Raw genomic sequence first — 20666 nt, 5'->3', positions numbered from 1 at the left:
TAGGTGGCTGTACAGCCCCTAGCACAGGGGTCGGCAACCTTTTAAAAGTGGTATGCTGAGTCTTCATTTATTCACTCTGATTTAAGGTTTCGCGTGCCAGTCGTACATTTTAACATTTTTAGAAGGCCTCTTTCTATAAGTCTATAATATATAACTAAACTATTGTTGTATGTAAAGTAAATAAGGTTTTTAAAATGTTTAAGAAGCTTCATTTAAAATTAAATTCAAATGCAGAGCCCCCCGGACCGGTGGCCAGGACCCAGGCAGTGTAAGTGCCACTGAAAATCAGCTTGCTTGTCGCCTTTGGCCTACATGCCATAGGTTGCCTACCCCTGCCCTAGCATCATGGGGTCCTGATTCTGGAGTAAGGTTGCTAGTGATACAAACAGTAAATACTCACAATAATATGAACGTGACTAGGCACTCCAAAGTGACACTGTCCCATTTATTTTCATTGTCCAAGGGCAGAGAAGAGGGTAAAACAGTGACAATCAAATGGAAATGTTGAAAACTCTGTGCATTCTAATACACTGGAGCGTTGCAAACAACATTGGTCAGGAGCCTTTGTCTTTAAAAAAAAATGGGGCTGGATTTTCTGGTCACCCACTCTGTTGTAAATCAAGAGCCAGACCCGTGATTTTTAACCCTTTCAATCAAGTTGATCAGAGGGCAGCTTTTTCCCATGAAAATACCTTGACATTGAATGAGACCCGTGTGTTTGTGTAAGTGACTGCACCTGTGTGCACGCAGCTGTACGTCTGTCTCCGCGTGCTACCTGTACGGCAGGAGTGTGGATCTTTCTGTCTGCACGTCTCTCTCGCTCACTCTCTGGAAACATGGCTCGGACAGCATCCGCGGAGTCACTGTGCAATGCATCTTGCCGGGCATGCATGAGCCCATGTGTGGTCACGTCTTTTATTTATGGGTGTGCGCATGTGTCTCCCAATGCGCTCTTGTGTAAGTGTGTGCTGGCACATGTGGGCCCTCCCCTCACGTGTCCCAATGCATGCACATCTGTGGGGCGGGAGGGGATGGAGCACTGGGTTACCTAGGTGGGGAGCCACTTTCTAAGCCGATGGGTGCTGCCCGCAGCACGAAAGCGCCCCCCCACACACACACACACACTTCCCCTGTGCTGTTGTAGCTTGCAGACCTGTTGTTTTTCAGGTCACTGCACTCTCAAGCAGATAGCAGCCTCTTCTCTATTTTCCCTGACACACGTCACATTCAATTGGTTTTGTTTGAAGCCGGCCCCTCTGATCCTGTCACTAACAATAAGGAATCCTCCCTCGCTGCTCCTCCTAAACCTCATCCTGACACAGCCATTCCCTGTGGGGCCTTTCTCCTATGCACGTTCCAGGGGGCGTATTTAACCATTTCGGTGACACGACCCCTCTGTGGGACGGGGAGCAGGATCATCCCTGGGGTCAGGCACTAAGAGTAACCAGCTGGTGTGATCCAGAGACCAGAGCTCCATGCTGCCAACGCAAGCAGACGCCATGTTTCTCTCCGGCCTAATGACACCCGGCTGTAAGATGTTAGCATCGGAGCCTGGGCTTCGGGCCAGCTGGGGGGCCGCTTTGTGTGGGGTGATGGCGAAGGGAGTAGGGGAGGGTGGGAACAGGAAGAAGGCACCCCATTGTTATCACTTCCGCTCCCCGCTCCCCGTCCCCATAAACTCTTGAATTGAGTTTCTCCCTTACAATTAACTAATCCAAAGCGACTCTCTGCCTAACGTGAATGTAGTCTTGTGCCTTTCGTCCCCTCTCCCACCAGGGCCAGAGTGTGCTGAGCCCTCAAGACATGTCCTGTGGACAGTGGGAGGGAGGGGAGGGGATATTCGTCCTCCCTTTGGCCCCACACCCACTCATCTCCCTGGCATTAGTGCCAACCCTTTGGCAACATTTCTAGCGTGGGAGACTGGAAGCCAGAACACCTGGGTTCTTTTTCTGTCTCAAGACGCAGGAGAGGGGGGTCTAGTGGTTAAAGCCTGCGGAGGCTGGGAGCTGCAGCCCTGGGTTCTAGTCCCTCTCCAGGCGTGAGCGCCAGGAAACTCGAACTCAGGGCTCTTGGGTTCCATTCCCTACCTCTGCTGTGCAACGCTGGGCAAATCAAATTTCCTCACCTGCCATGTGGGGAGGATAATGCTCACCTTGCAGGGGGTGGGCCTGGGAGGCTTCACTCTTTAACGTCTGCAGTGTGCTTTGAGATCCTGCGATGGAAGGAGCTATTATTAACCCTTAGGGGGGCTGGATCCCTGCTTGGTATCACAGGAACCTCATCGGATTGCTGTCCGGGATGAATTGTGGCCCAAGGAAAGTAACTCACCTGCCCTGTGTGTTACATATCCAAGGCCGGATGCCCCGTGTCCTTGTCCTCTGAGCCGCGAGACTCACAGAAGGTTGATGTTTCTGTGTTTGCCCCTAGGGGACAGGAAGCTGTTTGTGGGGATGCTAAATAAGCAGCAGTCTGAGGATGACGTGCTCCGGCTCTTTGAACCCTTTGGGGTCATTGACGAATGTACCGTGCTCCGGGGACCTGATGGCAACAGTAAAGGTGCGAGCCTCTTCTGTCTGTCATGCCTGCTCCACAGGTAGGCCTCTGCCTTGCTGTCTCTGCGCCCTGGGGTGCACCCAACTCAACCCCGGCGCTGGGCGGGTCTGTACGTCAGGGCCGTTTCCCAGCCAAAGATGGAGGGTGGCAGGCAAGAGGAGAGGCCTGCTTCGGAGAGGGGGAACATGGCTTGGGGTGAGTCCCTGGGTCAGCAGACATTGATGTGCCCAGCTGTCTGCCTGAATCAGATGGAGCACCTGCCAAGCCAGCCTCTTGCCTCCATCTGTCCTCCTGGCCCTGGCCCTGGAATGCTTTGTAGGGATCGGCCTGAGCAGCAGGATCCGGATCTCAGACTCTGGGCCGGTTTGGATCCGGCCTCGGGCCCGCTCCCCTGTATGCAGGTGGCGCCTGGCTCCCGGCGTCCCTCTCGGGTTTGCTCTCACCTGCAGTCTCCCTTGCTCTCTGTCCCTCTCCAGGCTGCGCCTTTGTAAAGTTCTCGTCTCACACAGAGGCTCAAGCAGCAATCCACGCACTGCACGGCAGCCAGACAATGCCTGTGAGTATGAGTCCAAGGTACCCGTCACGCCCCCTGCTCCCCATCTCTGTTCAAGTGACCGCTCCCCATCCATCTGTGGCTGGGAACCCCCATCACTGCTCAGCAGAGCAACAGGCACATGCATGCTTTGTGACCTGTGTGGGAGTACCATATGTGTTACTGCTCTGCCTGCGCATTCGGTTGTGTGTGCCCAGGGTATCCCATCATCCTGACTATCTTAGGCAGGGGTGGCGGTCGTGGTATTGTGTTTGCCGTGGTAGGTCTGACTGTGAGCAGACAGGGCAGGGCGTGTGGTGTATATTTGGGCTCCTATAGGCATATGGCTGTGTGTGACCTGGATGTTAGATTGTGTATCTATGATTGATTTGGGGTCGGTGTGATTAGGGGTGCCCTGGGACAGAGTACATCTGTATCTACTCTGCTTGGACATATGGCGGTGTGCATGCCCTGTTGTCTGCCTTTCCGTCACCTGGGGCTGGGGTGTATGTAGAAAGGAGCATGTGTTTGTGTCCAGAGTGGGTGTGATTGTGAGTATTCTGGGGTGTGGTGTGCATGGGTGTACATGCTTCGTACATGTTTGGGAGCGGGAAACAACATCTATCCTGTGTGCTGGAGCGATGGTTGCCACATAGTTGTGCGTTCTCTCTCCATGTCACCCGGGGCGCGGTGGGACTTTGCATTGCTCAGGCGGTTGTTATCCTAGGATGCATGTGTGGTTTGTTTGCCTGCATACACCGTTGTGTGTATGTGCCCTGTACGCCAGTGCTGTACCGGTGCCTCCCTGTCACCTCACTGCCAGTATCTGCGGTTGTGTATTGTGTGGGTGTGGGGACAGCCGGATGCTCGGCGCTGCACCTGCGGCTGGGCGCCCTTGGGCATCCTTACGGCAGCAACCGTGTTTTCTTGTGTGCGTGTCTGTATCTGTGTCCACCAGCTTGTGTGTCTGGGCAGGGCTTCCCCTAGCTCTCAGGTTCGGATCTCAGCCGGACCCTTTCACTCTGACATTTGCTGCTCTGCTGACCCTCCTCCTCTCTTCCTCTCTGTGCTGCCACTCCCGCCAATGCCGCCCGATGCCCTCACTGCTGTGCTCTTCTCTCTCTCTGTCTCTGTCTCTGTCTCTCTGTCTCCTCTCTCTGTGCATAGGGTGCCTCCTCCAGTCTAGTCGTGAAGTTTGCTGACACCGATAAGGAGAGGACCCTACGTCGGATGCAGCAAATGGTGGGGCAGCTGGGGATTTTCACTCCGTCTCTCACCTTGCCGTTCAGCCCGTACAGCGCGTACGCGCAGGCTGTGAGTATCGCGGGGCCCTATCACCGTGGTGTGACACCACGGAGACCAGGGCTGGCAGAGACCAACCGGCTCCCGGAGCGGTCTGCTGTGGTCTCCTGGGTTTCCTTCTCAGCCTGTTGTGCTGGCTGTGCTGTAGGGCCTGAGCGAGACACACGATCTGGCCCCGGTGTGTTTCTCCTAGTGGGTGTGACTGGTTGGCCGACGGTCCTCCAGGAGAGATCTGGTCTCATTTCTGAGTTGTGACATATTGCTTCAGTACAGTGCCTGCTGTAGCTAGTGGACCGGTTGAAGTGTCTAGGAGTCCTGAGAGACAGCTCAAGTGTGCCCTGGTGTATTTCTCTGGTGGGGCCTGACTATGTTGCAGTCCCAGGCTACCCTGTGCTGACAGGTGTGCTGCTCTTCCCTGCTCCGGGACCCAGCCTAGATAGATTAAAGCTTATCCTGGAGACGTCAGCGCAAGCTGCAGTCACACCCCGCGATTGCCGTGTAGACCTTCCTGAGGTTTGTGGGCAGTTTGGAGCCATGATGCCTGGGACTTGTCCCCTGGATATGCAGAGTCTTCGTGTTGTGGTGTATTCCTCTAGCATCTGGTGCAGCGTCCCTGGGTTGGGCGTATTGCTCTCTTAGCCCTTGGGAATGATTGTGCCATGGTGGGTTGTGAGTCCTAGCAAGCTGGGTCCTTGCGGGTTTCTCTCTCTTAGGTTTCTCTCTCTTAGGAAAACCCCAGCATCTAGTCCAACACAGTCGGTTCTGGAGTATTTCTCTCTTTGTTGGTGCGATTATGTGGCCTGCAGTGGCTAGGAGAGTCTTTGAATCGAGGAGAATGTACCTGGCTCTGCTATATTTCTCTCCTGGCTGGTTGAGCCTTGGATAGATTCATAAGAACATAAGAATGGCCCTACTGGGTCAGACCAAGGGTCCATCTAGCCCAGTGTCCTGTCTACCAACAGTGGCCAGTGACAGGTGCCCCAGAGGGAATGAACAGAACAGGGAATCACCAAGTGATCCATCCCTTGTCACCCATGCCCAGTTTCTGGCAAACAGAGGCTACGGACACCATCTCTGTCCATCCTGGCTAATAGCCATTGATGGACCTATCCTCCATGAATGTATCTAGTTCTTTTTTTAACCCTGTTATAGTCTTGGCCTTCACAACATCCTCTGGCAAGGAGTTCCACAGGTTGACTGCATTGTGTGAAGAAATACTTCCTTTTATTTGTTTTAAACCTGCTGCCTATTAATTTCATTTGGTGACCCCTAGTTCTTGTGTTATGAGAAGTAGTAAACAACACTTCCTTATCTACTTTCGCTATACCAGTCATGATTGTATAGACCTCAATCATATCTCCCCTTAGCCATCTGTTTTCCAAGCTGAAAAGTCCCAGTCTTATTAATCTCTCCTCAGACGGAAGCCATTCCATCCCCCTAATCATTTTTGTTGCCCTTTTCTGAACCTTTTCCAATTCCAATATATCTTTTTTGAGATGGGGCGACCACATCTGCCCACAGTATTCAAGATGTGGGCGTACCATGGACTTATATAGAGGCAACATGATATTTTCTATCCTATTATCTATCCCTTTCTGAATTTTTCCCAGCATTCTGTTTGCTTTTTTGACTGCCGCTGCACATTGAGTGGATGTTTTCAGACTCAAGACCTACTGCGGGGTCTCAGGTCCTTTGGCTGCAGACCAGGGCTACCTTAGCAGAATGCTGTTGTTAAAGAGCTGTGTGATGGCAGTAGTGTTATTTTCAATGGGATCTGGGCTATTGTCAGAGGCAGGATTCCAAGCCTGATGGACCAATGGTCCCATCTGGCAGTGCAAATCCTACCTTCCTGTGGCTCAGCCAACTCTGGTTGGTTATTTTCATCGTCAGGTCAGCTGACTACTTCATATAAGGTAGAAAAGCCCAGAGAGACTCTACATGGGTCTCCACTGTCATAAAAAACCCACAGAACCAAGTATCAGAGCCTGGCACAATTGACTGGGCTTGCAGAGCTCGGGCTGTGGGACTACAAATTGCAGTGCAGATGTTTGGTCTTAGGTTGGAGCCTGGCTCTGGGACCCAGCCCCCTTGTGGGGTTTCAGAGCCCAAGCCCAAATGTCCACACTGCCCTGCAGCCCAAGTCCCGTAAGCCTGAGTCAGCTGACCCAGGTCAGCTGGGGCCGTGCCACGGGTCTTCTACTGCAGTGTAGATGTACCCTCAGTGACCTGCTCAAGGCTACACTGGAGCAAAAAATTTGGAGTTAGGTGCAGTCTTCATTCAGTCCCCTTTGTCCCATGGACCCCTCCCTGCCATGCACACACACACATGAGGGAAGAACCCTATCTGAGTTTGGAGGGAGGAGAAGCTGCCTGGACATAACCCCAAGTGATGTCAGCAGTTTACATCGCTGTCAGTTCAAATTGTACCCGCTGAGGACTCGCTCCGCACCCTCCCCCCAATGCAGCCACCTCTGCCCGTTGATGGGGCAGGGCGCGAGGAAGAGCACTGTCTGTGTCAAACTGGAACTGCAGAGGGGAGTTCAGGGAGCTGGCCCTTGGCCACGATCGGCTAGTGGACTATTCTAATGGAAAATGACTGCAGGATCTGTAACAACCAGCACTGGTCAGGACCTTGGTGTTACGTGTCATTCAAATGACGCCTCCTCCTCCTCTCACCAGCACCCTGTGCCTGGGACACTGGTTCAGTAAGGGCCTGGACGGGACAGTGCCTTGTCCTGAGCTACCAGCATCGCCTGCTCCAGCACCCCAGGGTTTGCTTCCAGCTCCCCCGTCCAACTACTGGCCTCCCCTTGATCTAGATCCTAGCCAATGGGGCCAGCCTTGGCATAGTGGGGGCTTTTGTCCATGCACGTTTCTGGTGTGTGTGTTAGGTTGTGGGGTAGGCAGGGGTGGGACTTCAGGGAGGTCATGGTGTGAGAGGTCTTTGACTTTAGGCTTGGCCTTCGTCTTCTCTTTCACTCTTGACTGGTCCTGCCTCCCACTCCTTCTCCTTGCCTTCATTCCTAGCCTTTTCCTCCTTGACTCTTGGCTTGGCCTGCTTTCCTTCCCCCTTCTCATTGACTGTGGCCCAGCCCTGGGCCTTTAATCTTGGACTGTTGCTTCCCTTGGACCTTGGGCTTGTCCTGATCTTTGGCTTCTCCTCTCTCTGGAGGTGGGATCCTGGCCTGTTCTCACGCTGACTATATCAGGGTGTCGTGAGTCTTTGCAGTCTTCACCCTTCGAAGTGCCCTCCCCCATCGTCTGCGGAAGGGGCAGTACCGAGGAGGGATCTGCTAGCAGAGTCCTTGTAGACGTATTCCGAACGTCAATCCAGTGAGCAGCCTCGAGTGATGGGGCTTGTGCTGAGTTCGAGTTCAGCTGATCTCTGGAACGGCGACAAGTTTTTCCAGGGCAGCACTGGCGCAGAAGATTTGACGCTTGTGGCTGCTTCCTGGCCAAGTGGACACTGTTATTATAATGTATCGGTGCAGCAAGTGATGGTGGCACTGCATGATCCCAAGAGAACCTCTTTTGATCTGGCTGCTCCGTAAAACACCGGGAGTTTTTCGCCAGCTTGTGACTCGCTGGGTCTCTGGGCCGAAGCGATCAGACGGGTTAGAACGATGGGGATGGTAATCCCCTACACAGGGCAGAGAAGGAAAACAGTTGTGACCCTGAGTAAGGACCATGAGTGGTTAAAACTTGGCTTAACATCACCTCCCAAAGACAGCACCTCCAGGAGCACAGCGCCATGTAGCACCAACTTGGGGTATTGGTTTGATACCATCTCTTGTTCTACTTACTGAGATACCCTGACACTCCCAATCCCAACTTGCCTGGCCTAGGAGGTCTCCCAGGCCAGTAACCACAAGGGTATCCCTGCTTTGCTTAGAAGTGGGGGCCACTGGAAAAGCCACATGGGCGGGAATAGTGACAACCCAGGTTCATAGGCAGAAAAGCAGCTTCTTCTGGGGAGCATCCATGTGATGTCCCAGATAGTGGCCTTCCCATTAGCATGTAGATGGCTCTGCGCAGAGGCCCTGGGGTGGTGGCCATTGTGCGGGGTTCACTCTCCTCATCCAGGGCATTTCCTTTGGGATGGGAGGATGTGGCAGTCAGACTGCACCCTCTTTCCCACTAATATTGCGCCCTGCAGGGATAAGCGACACGAGTGGTGTGTGCGATTTGCAGGCGCCTGCAGGGAAGGGAATTTTCTACCCAGAAGCCAAAACACTTTATTTTGTCCCCGTCCACCCCCCGTAGATCTCATGGGAGCTACAAAGCTAGGTTTACTTGGTCCTGCCTGAACACAGGGGTCTGGGTGAGATGACTTCTAGAGGTCCCTTCCAGCCTGACATGTCTGTGATTCTATGATTCTCCCACCCATCCCACCGCTGCCCTGCTGAGCTGAATACTGCTCCAGCAGGCCTTGCTCATGCCACTACAAAGAGACATTAACGCCACAACTTAGCTAACTCCTATTTTGACTCAACAGCAGTGATCGGATGAGGTGTTCAAGCTAGATTTATACGTCTAGGAGCTACCAGCTCCTTGACTCTAGAACTCACTGCTTTGGTCTCCTGTGTTTGCTGATCTCTGGGCCACATTGGTTGCAAAGGCTCTGAATATGCTCAGTCTTCTTAAGGGGGTGAGCTAAGTTGATGCAGTATCCATTAAACTTGAGAAGAGACAGGAGGGGAGTGAATATAAGGGGATTCTGTACTGAGGCTTTTGGACATAGACAGATCTTGGGGTTCTCTCCGGCTCATTAGTTCCCAGCCTGGGCACCGTGGATCATCTTCCTCCCTGCAAATGTCGCACCATTTACTCACTGTCATTCTTGCCTGTGAGAAACGACGGTGTCCGATGCTATCACAGGGTTACAAAGGGGCTGGATAATTTGGTGGGCATTCATGACTTTTGCAGCTATTTGTGCTAATATTTATGTAATCAAATCTCATGCTTCAGAGCATCAACGGATGGCTGCAGGGATCAGGAAGGATTTTCCCTTCCTCCTTGTCTCCTACTCCAATGTGCATCACTGCCTAGTTAGCCAGGTGCATTATGGAGGCAAAGGAGTTTGCCTTCCCCTGAGGCACCAGGCGGAGACTGCTTCTGGAGGCAAAATTGCTCTGATTTTGTATGGCAAAGTCTGTGATGTGATCTCAGCCCCCGCGAGGGCTATGTGTTGTTAGTGTGGAGGCTAAAAGGGACTGCATGTGTCTGAGCAAAATACAAATGTATAACAGCCAGCTCCTGGCAATGGGCAGGGTGTGAGGGGAGCGATCTCACAGAGCTCCCTAGTTGAATTCCCATCCTTTGGGCTAGTGAAAACCATACCGGACCGTGCACTAAGGAATGCTTCCTAGAGAGCAGTCTTGCACTGGTCCCCTGGTGGGAGAGGGCTGGAAGGAAATGCCTTACTCAACCTTTAGCCTCTCTCACTTGTCTGGTTCATTTATAAGGTCTCCCTTCATGAGTAGCTGAAGACAAGACTGGGAGGAGGAGCATGGGGTGGAGGCGGTTCTATCACCACACAATGCATCCAAGTGCCTGTTGGCTTCTCTTGTAATGAGCTGGCAAATATGTATGCGGTACCGCTGCCCTTTGTGGAACAGAAATCAGAGCTTTTCAACTGTGTGTCATTGACCCCATACTGCTAACAGTGATTCTCCTTTAGCTCAAACTCTGTTTTCAGAGCAGGAAGATCCTCAAGTTCTAGCCTGGCTGCTGCCATGAGGGGTCATGGTGTGCAGCACAGAAGCGGTCCAGGAGGCAGTGGATTTGTTACAGTACTAGAGAGCTGGGCCAGAGAGAAGCAGTGGTGTTAAGAGCTGGATCTGGCTTAGCCTGGCGTTTGGGAGCTCAGTCGAGGCCAGGGTTTGGGTCAGGCATTGACATAAACCTCTTGTGAGCGGCTCTTCCCAGGAGCTTGTCCGGCCGCATCCCAACCCAGCTGCAGGGAATCGGCTCCTTCCTTTGCTGAATCAGACCCATGCTCACGTCCCTGGGAGCCAATTGGGGATTGATGCTCAGAGGGGTTTGTCTGCGAGGTTGTGTTTGCGGTGCCTTGCTGGCCTGGAGCTGGCCCTGCAGGAGCCGTCGCTCAGGTGAGTATCCAGGGAGCAAGGATGCTCTGTCCTAACCCCATCACCAGGGAGGGCCTGGCCAGCCAGGCTTCTCCATCCCTTAGCAGCCGTCTGAGCGCTAGAATTTGGGGTGGATTCTTGGAATCTGGTGCCTCCTAGTGGCTGGTCGGAGATGAAACCTGCCTCTCAGATCCTGTGGCTGAGTTAGTAGCTGGGGTGGGGTTTGCATGTGGGTGCTGTGTGAATGGGGGGTGTCCGGCCCTGGAGCCCGAGGCTGAGTAACTTATTAGACGTACCCTGGCACCAGGGCTGAAGGGATGTCTCTTCGCTTCATTTTGCAGCTGATGCAGCAGCAGACGACGGTTCTCTCCACGTCTCATGGCAGCTACCTGAGCCCAGGCGTCACCTTTTCCCCATGCCATATCCAGCAGATCGGCGCCGTCAGTCTAAACGGGCTACCGGCCACCCCGATTGCGCCGACCTCAGGTAGGTGCCCACCACTCTCAGCTCTGAGTAGAGCAGAGTTACTGTTATTACTGTTATTTACCTATACAGGCTTTAGATAACAACCAAGAACGAGGCCCCTTTGTGCTAGGCAACAGAGTAGTAGCCTATCCCTGGCCTGCAGAGCGCCAGTGCCCTACTAATGCTATTTAGGCCTGTGGCATTGTGCACCTATCCCCACAGCATTGCCCAGGGGACTGGACTAGGAGACCTCTCAAGGTCCCTCCTGGTCCAATGGTTCTATGGTTGTGAGCTTCTTTGCAGCAGTGCCAGTCAGATGATAATGAATCGTTGGGCAGAGTTGTCGGTGGGTTGTGGAGGCGAAGCTAACGTGGGATTTGTTTGCCTTTTCCCTCAGGGCTACACTCGCCTCCTCTCCTGGGCACAGCCGCAGTTCCAGGGCTGGTAGCGCCAATCACAAACGGGTTCACCGGGGTGGTGCCTTTCCCGAGCGGCCATCCCACTTTGGAGACAGTTTACGCCAACGGCCTTGTGCCCTACCCAGGTATGGAGGGAGGGGAGGACCCTTGACTACCATCTTCCTGGCTCGTAGGGCCAGACGATCTGATTGACTCCACCATCTCCCCAATGAAGTGCTGTGCCTCTTGTTACACTGTGTGTTCTCTCTCCTCCTGCTCCCCAGCCCTGCTTGATCTAGGTGTCTCTCTCTCCCCGTCTCTGTGTCTGGGCTTAGCTACGCATCACAAACCAGAGACCTCGGGGAGCCAGAACTAGTAACCGTCCCTGGCTTTCCAAACAAGGAGTTTCTCATAGCTCCTGGCAGCCGCTCTGGGTCCCTTGGGCTTGCGGCAGGGCCAGGGAGCGCATGTGTAGCTCTCCCACGATTCTCTTTTCATTCCTTTCTCTTTCTCTCCCTCGCTCCAGCTCAGAGCCCCTCAGTGGCAGAGACCTTGCACCCAGCCTTTACCGGGGTTCAGCAGTATGCAGGTACCTGTCCCCTTTTCCGGCCCTCCCCAGCCTTCCCTTGTGTTCGCGTTCCGTTGGATAACTGGTTTGTTACGTCTCATTGACCGCAGCCATGTATCCGACCACGACCATCACCCCGATAGCCCAGACCATCCCCCAGCCGCATCCCATCCTGCAGCAGCAGCAGCGAGAAGGTGAGGACTTGGGACTAGGGGAAGCTCCGGTCTGGGGGCTGACGCTCTGATGCTCGTGGGATTCCCTTGGGGGAGCTGAGCCTCGTGGGCTCTGATCTCCCCTGTGGAGGGTGAACAGGCTTCACCCAGTGTCCTGGAGAAGCCCGACATATGAGCCATGGCTTGGCTTCAAAGCTGGCAGCATCGGTGCCACCAAACCGTGCCAGTTGCAAAAGCCCCCTTCTGGGGTCATCCCCAGTCACACGGGGCGTGCTCCACAGCCTGTGGAAGTCAGTGGAAAGCCTGGATCAGGCCCTTGATGAGTGGGGAGAGAGAGGGAAGAGATGCACTCCAGTGACTTCTTGGACTTTCCGGGCCTTGGGATTTGTTTCTCAGCCTGTCACTTTCAATAATGTGACCCAAAAGAGATGAGGATTTTGTTCTCACCCTGCACTGGCAGTTCAGTTACTGCTCTGCCCTGCCATGCCAAAGGTTTGAATCAGATTCCTGAGACTGGCCCAGCATGGGGAGAGAGCCCCTGGCGTCACTCTGCAGCGCTTCCTCCTGGCTCTTCTGGGAGGAGCGTTGGTGGATTCCCCCAGCCATCCCTGCTCAATGCAGCAGGCTCCATCGAAGGCCTGGTTTGCTGCTTTAAGCAGCAGGCTTGTAATCTATAAGCTGCCCGGCTCAGCCCTTCCTCGGGTGTGTCCAGCGCAATCCTTCAGGTTTACCGTGTGGTCGTCTTTCAGATGGGACTTCAAATCCAAGGGTCAGACCTCGCCAGTGAGTCCTCAGGTCTCTCAACCCAATGGCTTCCACCAGGGCTAAGTTCACGCAAATGGAACAAACCCGTCAGTGCCCAGGCTCTGGCACATCACTGAGGGAGATGTCTGGTGTCACCGGTGGAAACTGGGGGCTGGGATACCCAAAGCTGCTCAGCAGAACCCTGCAGTCATGTGTTGTTCCCAAGGCACTGCTGGGATAAGTAGTTCACAAACTGTGGCTGTGGGGGCAGCCCTCTGAGCGCCCCCCACCCCAAATCCAGAGCTAACCGCTGGTGAGAGCCGAGCAGTAGTGGGGTTGGGAGGCGGAGGTGGCCCATCAGAGGTTCTCTGTTCTCTGAGCTGAAACCGTTTCTTTCTCTTTTCCCTCGGGGGTTGTGCACACTTGTGTCCTGTCCCCTCCCACCCCCTCCCCGTCCCTGACTGCAGGTCCCGAAGGCTGCAACCTCTTCATCTACCACCTCCCTCAGGAGTTTGGAGACAACGAGCTGATGCAAATGTTCCTGCCCTTTGGCAACATTATCTCCTCCAAGGTGTTCATGGACCGAGCCACCAACCAGAGCAAGTGCTTTGGTAAGCAAGCCCCTTTTCCGCAGCAGCAGAGGGCCCTGAGAGGCAGAGTGAGGGCAAGGCTGGATGAGACAGCAGCCATCTGGGGCACGAGGTGGAAAAGAGATGAACTCCCCTGGGGCATGGAGCGCTCTGAGCTAGAGGCGTTTGGGGGACCCAAAGTCCTGCATCTGGTTCTGGGTGGAGTGGAGGCTACATCGGAAGTGTGAGAGAGTAGCTCAGCAACGCACGCGCGCGCGTGTGTGTGTGTGTGTACGCGTAAACATGCGGACTGGGGCTGTGTATAGACTGGGTGTGTGCACACACCAAGGGATGTATGTGTATGAACTTGTGGATGTGTCTGTGTATATACCAGGTGATCTGGGAGTGTGTGTGTGTGTGTGTGTCCACACTATCAGTGTAGGTACATACATGCCCCTTTCCCTCAGCAATATGTCAGCACACCAGCCTAGAGGACACAGGGTGTGGTTCGTTTATAGGGGCTTGTTTCGGTCGCTATGGTTATTGGTGTGTGTGCTCGGTGTTTGTGCATGAGTGTGAACCGGTGGAGGGGTGTCTGCTGCTGTGTGTGCACAGAATATATGGTGGGGGTGGTGGAGGGGCTGAGACTTGCACTGACTGTGGCTCGGAGGAGGGCGACATCTCGGGGGGGGGGTCTCTCCTCTCTGCTGGGAGCAGATTTTACCGTCTAGGCCCAGCTCCTGGGCCCGTTCTATCTGCTGCCATCACCAGTCTCCTGCTACTGCTCAGCAGCACCCATGGAACTTGGAGATCACGGCTGCCAGGCACGAGGTTTCTCTTGGGCAGCAGAGGCTGATCCCATGGAATAGCAGGGCAGAGACCTGGAACTGGACTCTGCAGTCAACGGGGAGCCCGTGAAGAGTGGAAACCGGGGTGCTTACCAGGCAGGCTGCTGCCTTTTTCCCCAGTTGGAGCATTTTTTCAAGGCATGCGGCCTCATTCCTAGGTAGCCTGAATTTCAACAGTCAGGCCTGGAGAGCGCAAAGGTGCCCATCACTGTGGCAGAGCCTGAATCTAGTCACCAGGGGTGCAGCCTTTCGCCCAGTCACAGCTGGAAGTGGGATGTTTTCTACTGGCATGGCTACCCTAGGTGGATGGATTTGAGCCAGTGCACCCCAGCAATCTCAGTCGGACGCTGGGGCATTAGATCCACGAGAAACTGTGACAGTTTCCATCTCCCCGCTTTTCGTTCTTCAGGTTTTGTGAGCTTTGACAACCCGTCCAGTGCCCAGACTGCCATCCAGGCCATGAACGGCTTCCAGGTCGGAATGAAGAGGTTGAAAGTTCAGTTAAAACGACCCAAGGACGCCAGCCACCCCTACTGACAGTGTGTGAAGCCAGGATTCAGTGCTGCAGCACAGGTAAAGCATTAGACCTCCCAGCTCCTGCTCCTCCACCCAGGTCCACCTCCACCGCTGCTCTGTGACTCTGCAGCTGAGAGATCCTTACCAGAAGCAGGTTAACCTCCTCTCAGTTGTTCGGCAGCCCCAGGCCATCCTGACTGCCCTGCTGTAGAGGTAGGAATTAACCCTGAGAGATTGTTTTCAGGTGGTGCGCGTGGCGTGGGCTTAGCCTGTGGCACGGTCTCCCAAGATAAGTGGTGGAAGCCACAACACTTGGGTCATTTAAAAATGGACTGAAGCATTCACTGGAGGGAACAATCCAGCTGGGTGGAGTAGATGTCCTAATACAGCCAGAAAGCCAAAGAGCTTCCATCTCTGCTTTCTGTGGACACCGGGACAATAGATTGGGTTAGGAACAGGGGCCTGGGGTGAAGCACCACGTCTGCTGTTTAGTTTGGCCATGGTTTGAACTTCTGTGGTGGCAGCTTGTTTTTCTCTGTTGGCTACCCTAGGCTGGAGGGGTTTTGCTAGTGAGGGCACTGGTGGAAGGGTCTGGAGCACGGTGAAGTTTGCGTGGCATCAGGGACCCAGCGAATGCTGGTTTTTGCAGCTGTTCCCATGTGAGAAGCCCTTCTCCCCGGGGATGCTGCATTAGGAAATATAGGGATGCCGCAGCTTCAGCAGGGACATGATTAGCGGATGGTGGACGTCAGCCACCACTCACGCCTGGCCATCCTCTCAGACTGGGCCTGGTACTTGCTTTGGCTGTCAGCGCGGATGTGCCCGCTTGCACTAGTGTTACTGCAGCATTTGGGGCAGGCCCTCTCCAACACTCGCGTCAGATGTTTCTAATGGGGTGGGGCGAGCTGTTTAACCCCCATCACAGAGCATGTTCGGGGCACTTCATGTTGCCACAGGACTGAAGGCAGCGAAGCCCTATCTTTGCTAGCAGCCAAACAAGTTCTCAGCCCGCGTCAGCCATGCTCCTTCAGTGTGGGTCTGCCCTAGACCATGTATGAAGGGTTCTGAGTCTGGTACAGCCTTTGAGCTAATGAAGCTGTCGCTTCAGCCCACAGGGATCCAGTGGTGTTGGGTTCTGGGCCTTGAGACCGCTGAGCTGTGGGAAGGCTGGAGGGGTGGGGAGAACCCTAATAACATGGGGTCACTTTCCTCCAATGGAGGAGAAGGACAACGAGAAGCCTGATGTTCACCTCCCACCTTCTTTTCGTGCAGGCAAAGGAACCGTCCAGAGGAAGAACTTCTTCTGCTTCAAGCTGATTTCAGGAGAGGCCAGTAAATTTAAGAACTCTTTTGACACAGCCCTTTTCTGTCCCACCCTGCCCCCCTGCCCCGAAAACGTGACGCTCCAAAGAGAAGAGACGCTTTGGAAGGCTTGACATCGACCCAGCGGGAAGAGTCGTGTCACAGCTGGCTGCTGCCACCACCACCATTACTGGGGGAGGAGGGGGCCAGAGAAGTCGACACTCATGGGGACCAGGCTGCCTTCTGCTCGGGATAGGTGTGGAGTGCCGTGGACTAAGAAAACTCATTTGTTGCGTCTCTAGGTCACCACAGCAACTCACGGGATTTTGGCTTTCACCCTTTCATATATAAATATAAATATATATATAATATATATATATATATACAGTCTCTATTTTTTTTTAACGTAAATCACAGGACCAAACTTTTCCATTCAGAGACTCCCTCCTCCTCACCTCCAGACTGGGACAGCACTTCCTCTACGGGGACTGCACAAGGGCCTGGACATTGTCAGAGGACGTGGCCACGGGGAGATCCTCTCTCCACTTGGTATTAGCAAGCGGTGAGGAGAGAGCGAACTATATACCTCCAGGAATGGAGTAGGCCACCTCAAGATTCACTCACCCATCAACCTTAGCACCAGCTTGATTAAAGCTACTGAGAGTTCTCAGTCTTACTTCTTGGAGGGCTTCTGGAGACCAGGCTACTGGAATTTGGCACTGAAGCCCATCCTGAGCACCTCTGGAATGGGAAATAAGGTACGTTTACCCTTCATCCCCGGCAACAGCAGCCCTTCCCTGTGCTCAGCCAAGAACCCTTGACTTTCATCGTTCTCCATGGCAACAGGGAATTTTTCCTAACCTATCAAAGGCCAGCGCTGTAATCCTACAGCAGAGAGATGGAAGCCTGAAATGGCCTCCACGTTCCAGCTAGAACATAGAGCTTTTTATCAAGCGTTTAGCATTTCCAAACCAAACATTCCATTGGCAACGATGTTTACTCCAGTTGAGGACCTCTTATCCCCTCCGCAAGGCTTTTCAGAGCAGATCCATGGAGGATAACATTGTAAAAGAGGTTGTTTTGTTTTTTCCAGCATTCCCTCGCCCTTCCAAGGACAAATTATACCGTATGCAGCATATATAGATATAGCTATAGATATAGATACACTTAAGCACAGAACCCAGGTCCGAGCTTGGTTAATTGGAGCTCTCCTAAAGTAGGGATCGTATGGACAAGCAGCATCCATTGAACAACTTGAAAGAGTCCCTTTAAGGTTCTACCAAAATAAGTTTAAGCAAAAGAAAAAAAAACAACTTCTGAACAACTAGTCCAGAGTTTGCTAATGTGCAAAGAACATTCCTGTGCGTGTCTGCGTGCGTTTGTGTGTGTCTGCGTGTGTTTAAACAACATCAGCAGAGGGTTGGTGGGGAAAGACTGATGTAGCAGGTTTAGAAGAGAGCGCTGAGGACTAAGTTTCTCTTGGGACCTTTATAATCTGTCGTCATTCTCCAGCTTCCCACGTGCAGATGTTGCCCAGGCTCTTTAAGAAAGTACATTTGTGGATCTTCACCAACCCTCGCTGTCTGATTCTGAGAACACATGAGAGAGAGGATGAAGTATTGAAAGCTTGTGCGTTTCTATCGTCCATGTTTACTGATTGTAAATACCATTTTTATACTTAACATCTATTATGTACGTGATTTGTACGATGTTCTTTATTTCTGCTACAAGTGATTTCATGAAGTTTGAACTTTAATCAAATTTTGAACACAAAAAATATTACCAACAAACAACAAAACGAAAAAAAAAATAAGGACTTTGGAAATTTTAGGTTGAGCTGGTTTGAACTAAGTGTCTAAGATCAGTTTCTTCCATCACAGTTACCAATGTGATTGATCCGGTGTTGCAGGTGAGATTCAAGCTATGTCTTAATGTCAAACTCCTCGCTCTGGTCTAAAGAATCCGAAATTTATTTAATAAAAGTTTTACTTGTTAAGTAACTGGTTTTCGGATGTTGGTTGTGTCCCTCGCCAAATGATTTCTTGGGTTTGAAGACAGTCAGGAAGGCCCCAGATTAGTAAAGCATTTAAATACAGGCTTAAGGCCATCCCTATTCAGCAAATCAGTTGAGGTACATCTGCACTGCAGTTGGGAGATGTGAGTCCCTCAGCTCAGGGAGACGTACCCGGGTTAGCTTTAGTTACGCTATGCACTAAAGATAGCAGCGTGGCCATGGCAGCAAGAGTCTTGTGACCTCTAAGCACCTTCCTAAGACTTCAAACAGGCTCATACTTGAGCTGCCAGCCCAAGCCGCCAGGGCCACTCTGCTGTTTTTAGCACACTATCTTGATCAAAGCTAGCACATGCATGTCGCTCCCAAGCTGGGTATCACGTCAGCCCGCTGCAGTGCCACTGTACCCTTAAGCACTGATCTACAGTCAAGCATGTACTTAGGTTCCCTCTGTATTCAGCAAGGCCTGTAGACTTGGGAACGGACAGAAAGGAGGGTCCAACTCAGGCTATGTGCCAGCAAATGTCCTTATGAACAGGCAGCCCTAAAGGGCAGTAGCTCTCTAGGACATTCGACGGCACCATCCCCAGAATAGCTGCCCCAGCACCTCGCCCTTTATTGGTGGCCCCAGCCCTGGGGAACGCTGCAAGACAGAGCGGCAGCATTTGAGAGCTGGGGACATGGAGACCAGGCCCTGACCTGTCGGTTCCCCACTCCCCGCGCTGTGCTTTTGCCACTGCGTCATGCCAGCAAGCGGTTTCAGCCCCGGCTCCAGGTGTCTCGCTGAAGAGAGCTGGCCAGAATCGTACACTTTGGCCTGCAGCCTCTGAAAGCCAACTGCATCACCCGCGCCCCAGTGGGGCAGATCCAGCCCCGCCTCAGTGACCTACACCCAGAAGCTACAGCAGCTACAAGGCGAATGGGCTTTTCTTTACACCACTGTCTTCTCTCACTCTTCTAACGTGTTTGTGACAAAGTCCAGCTGTTTTATTTTTAACTGATTAGTTCCCACAGCAGCTCTGTAAATAAAATGGACCAGCCCTTCAGGACTCAAACTTGACGCTGGCCCATCTATTAATTTACACCAGCACATCTGAGCCTGCCGAGAGAGAGAGAGAAACCCGCCTCTGGTCTGTAGCATAAGGGAAGCCGGACTGTGGTCAGCCCAGGGCAGCACAATCTTGTGTTCGAGATTAGCTCAGCCCTGGTCTGTTGCGTGTAGGTTTCAGTTTTCCCTTCTGAAAATGGAATTAACGTTTCTTTTCCAAGCAGGCCTGCTTTATAAAGTGCTCTGGGCTACTCCTATGAAAGGTGCTCAAGGAAAGCAAAGGGTTCTGGGGAAATAAAGGCTCCTGCAGGCTCGCTTTTCATGTTTCCCCCTCAAAGTCATGGTGCTCCTGGTGGAGGCTTTATAAGTGCCCTTATTGTTCTAGTTTACGTTTAAACCGTTGGAGACCCTTTTTCCAATCTCTGTGTGTTGCATTCAGAGGAGGATCACAGTTTTGTGGGGCCCTGGGCCAGAGAAAGTGGGATTCCCCCCCACCCCACAACCCTCATGCTCCTGCCAGGGAAATGGGGTCAGGGCGTAGGCGCTTGCCCTGCCAGGGAGCGTGGTTGTGGCGTAGGGGCAGGAGTGCCAGGTGGGTGGGCGGAGCGGGGCAAGCCCCCATGCCCTGATCCTGCTTCCTGGCAGGAGCACCAGATGGGAGGAGGGGGCCCATTTTTCCAGGGCCCCCCAATTGCCCAGGGCCTGGGCCCTGTTGGCCCAGTGGCTAATGGGCCACAGGATGCACTGGTCAGTTATCGCACATCCACCTGCCTTTGTTTACTGCAACGGTCACCGAGCTCATAGGGGAGACTGAGGATTTGGGTATGAAGCACCGGGGAGGCCCTTAGGCAAAGAATTATTGCCAAGAGTGGCTGGACGCTCCCGTCCTGTCCAGGTCGAGCCCCAGCCCTGTTCTTGCATGTTCTAGAACAGGGCGGTTTCTCCGTTGAATAGAATCAAAGTGAAAGGGGAGGGAGAGTGGAGACAGAGACCTGAAGTGCAGCCTGGTACAATACTCCACCCACTGGCTCAGGCAAGATGTTCTCACACAGCCCCGCGGACACAGCTCTAGGGCTGCAGACCCAGGCCGAAGCAGAGGAAAAGGGGCTGCAAGAGGAGGCGAGCAAACGGAAGCAACCCGCTGCAGCAGAGCAGCTTGGGGCCGGCCCACTTCATTCCAAGGCCACCTCACCTAGCAAAACCTACCCTAGGCTGGAGGCGGGGCAGCAAGGGAGAGCCCAGCGCAGTGGCAGGAGGGGTGAGCCACGCTCCGCACCCCCCTGCCCCCATCAGATCCTGCTCAAGACCAGGCAGCCCCTCTTGCCACCCCTGCTGTTTTTGGTGCACTCGCTTGTGCAGTGCTACCGCAGGTATGTCACCCATGGAGCTTGAGGCCCGGCGTCTGCTTAGCCTAGCTGAGATCACGCTGCAGGTACAGAGTGACCTGCTGGCAGAGAGGAAAACTGGGCTTGGGGCTGGTAAAGGCCTCTGATGAAGGACCAGGCTCCAAGCACGGAGGCTGGTTCCTGCGGAGAAGGGAAGCTCTCA

The 20666-nt window shown here is 53.3% G+C and overlaps 1 protein-coding gene across 2 annotated transcripts in view; it reads left to right on the top strand.

The window, feature by feature from the left end:
- CELF5 (CUGBP Elav-like family member 5) overlaps nt 1-19777 on the top strand; it is a 60189-nt gene extending 40412 nt beyond the window's left edge. For both annotated transcript variants that reach the window (XM_050934146.1, XM_050934145.1), the window contains exons 4-13: nt 2428-2556; nt 3030-3109; nt 4253-4399; nt 10818-10962; nt 11339-11485; nt 11866-11928; nt 12018-12101; nt 13292-13435; nt 14651-14814; nt 16030-19777. In XM_050934146.1, coding sequence (XP_050790103.1) covers nt 2428-2556; nt 3030-3109; nt 4253-4399; nt 10818-10962; nt 11339-11485; nt 11866-11928; nt 12018-12101; nt 13292-13435; nt 14651-14778 — 1067 coding nt within the window. In that variant the 3' untranslated portion in view covers nt 14779-14814; nt 16030-19777. The remainder of the gene's footprint in view (nt 1-2427; nt 2557-3029; nt 3110-4252; nt 4400-10817; nt 10963-11338; nt 11486-11865; nt 11929-12017; nt 12102-13291; nt 13436-14650; nt 14815-16029) is intronic.
- The last annotated feature ends 889 nt before the right edge of the window (nt 19778-20666 follow it).

The sequence above is a fragment of the Gopherus flavomarginatus genome, chromosome 24 (genome assembly GCF_025201925.1).
Source record: "Gopherus flavomarginatus isolate rGopFla2 chromosome 24, rGopFla2.mat.asm, whole genome shotgun sequence".
Lineage (NCBI taxonomy): Eukaryota > Metazoa > Chordata > Testudines > Testudinidae > Gopherus > Gopherus flavomarginatus.
The sequence above is the reverse complement of the archived record's forward strand: the minus strand, read 5'-3'. Positions and strand labels throughout refer to the sequence as shown.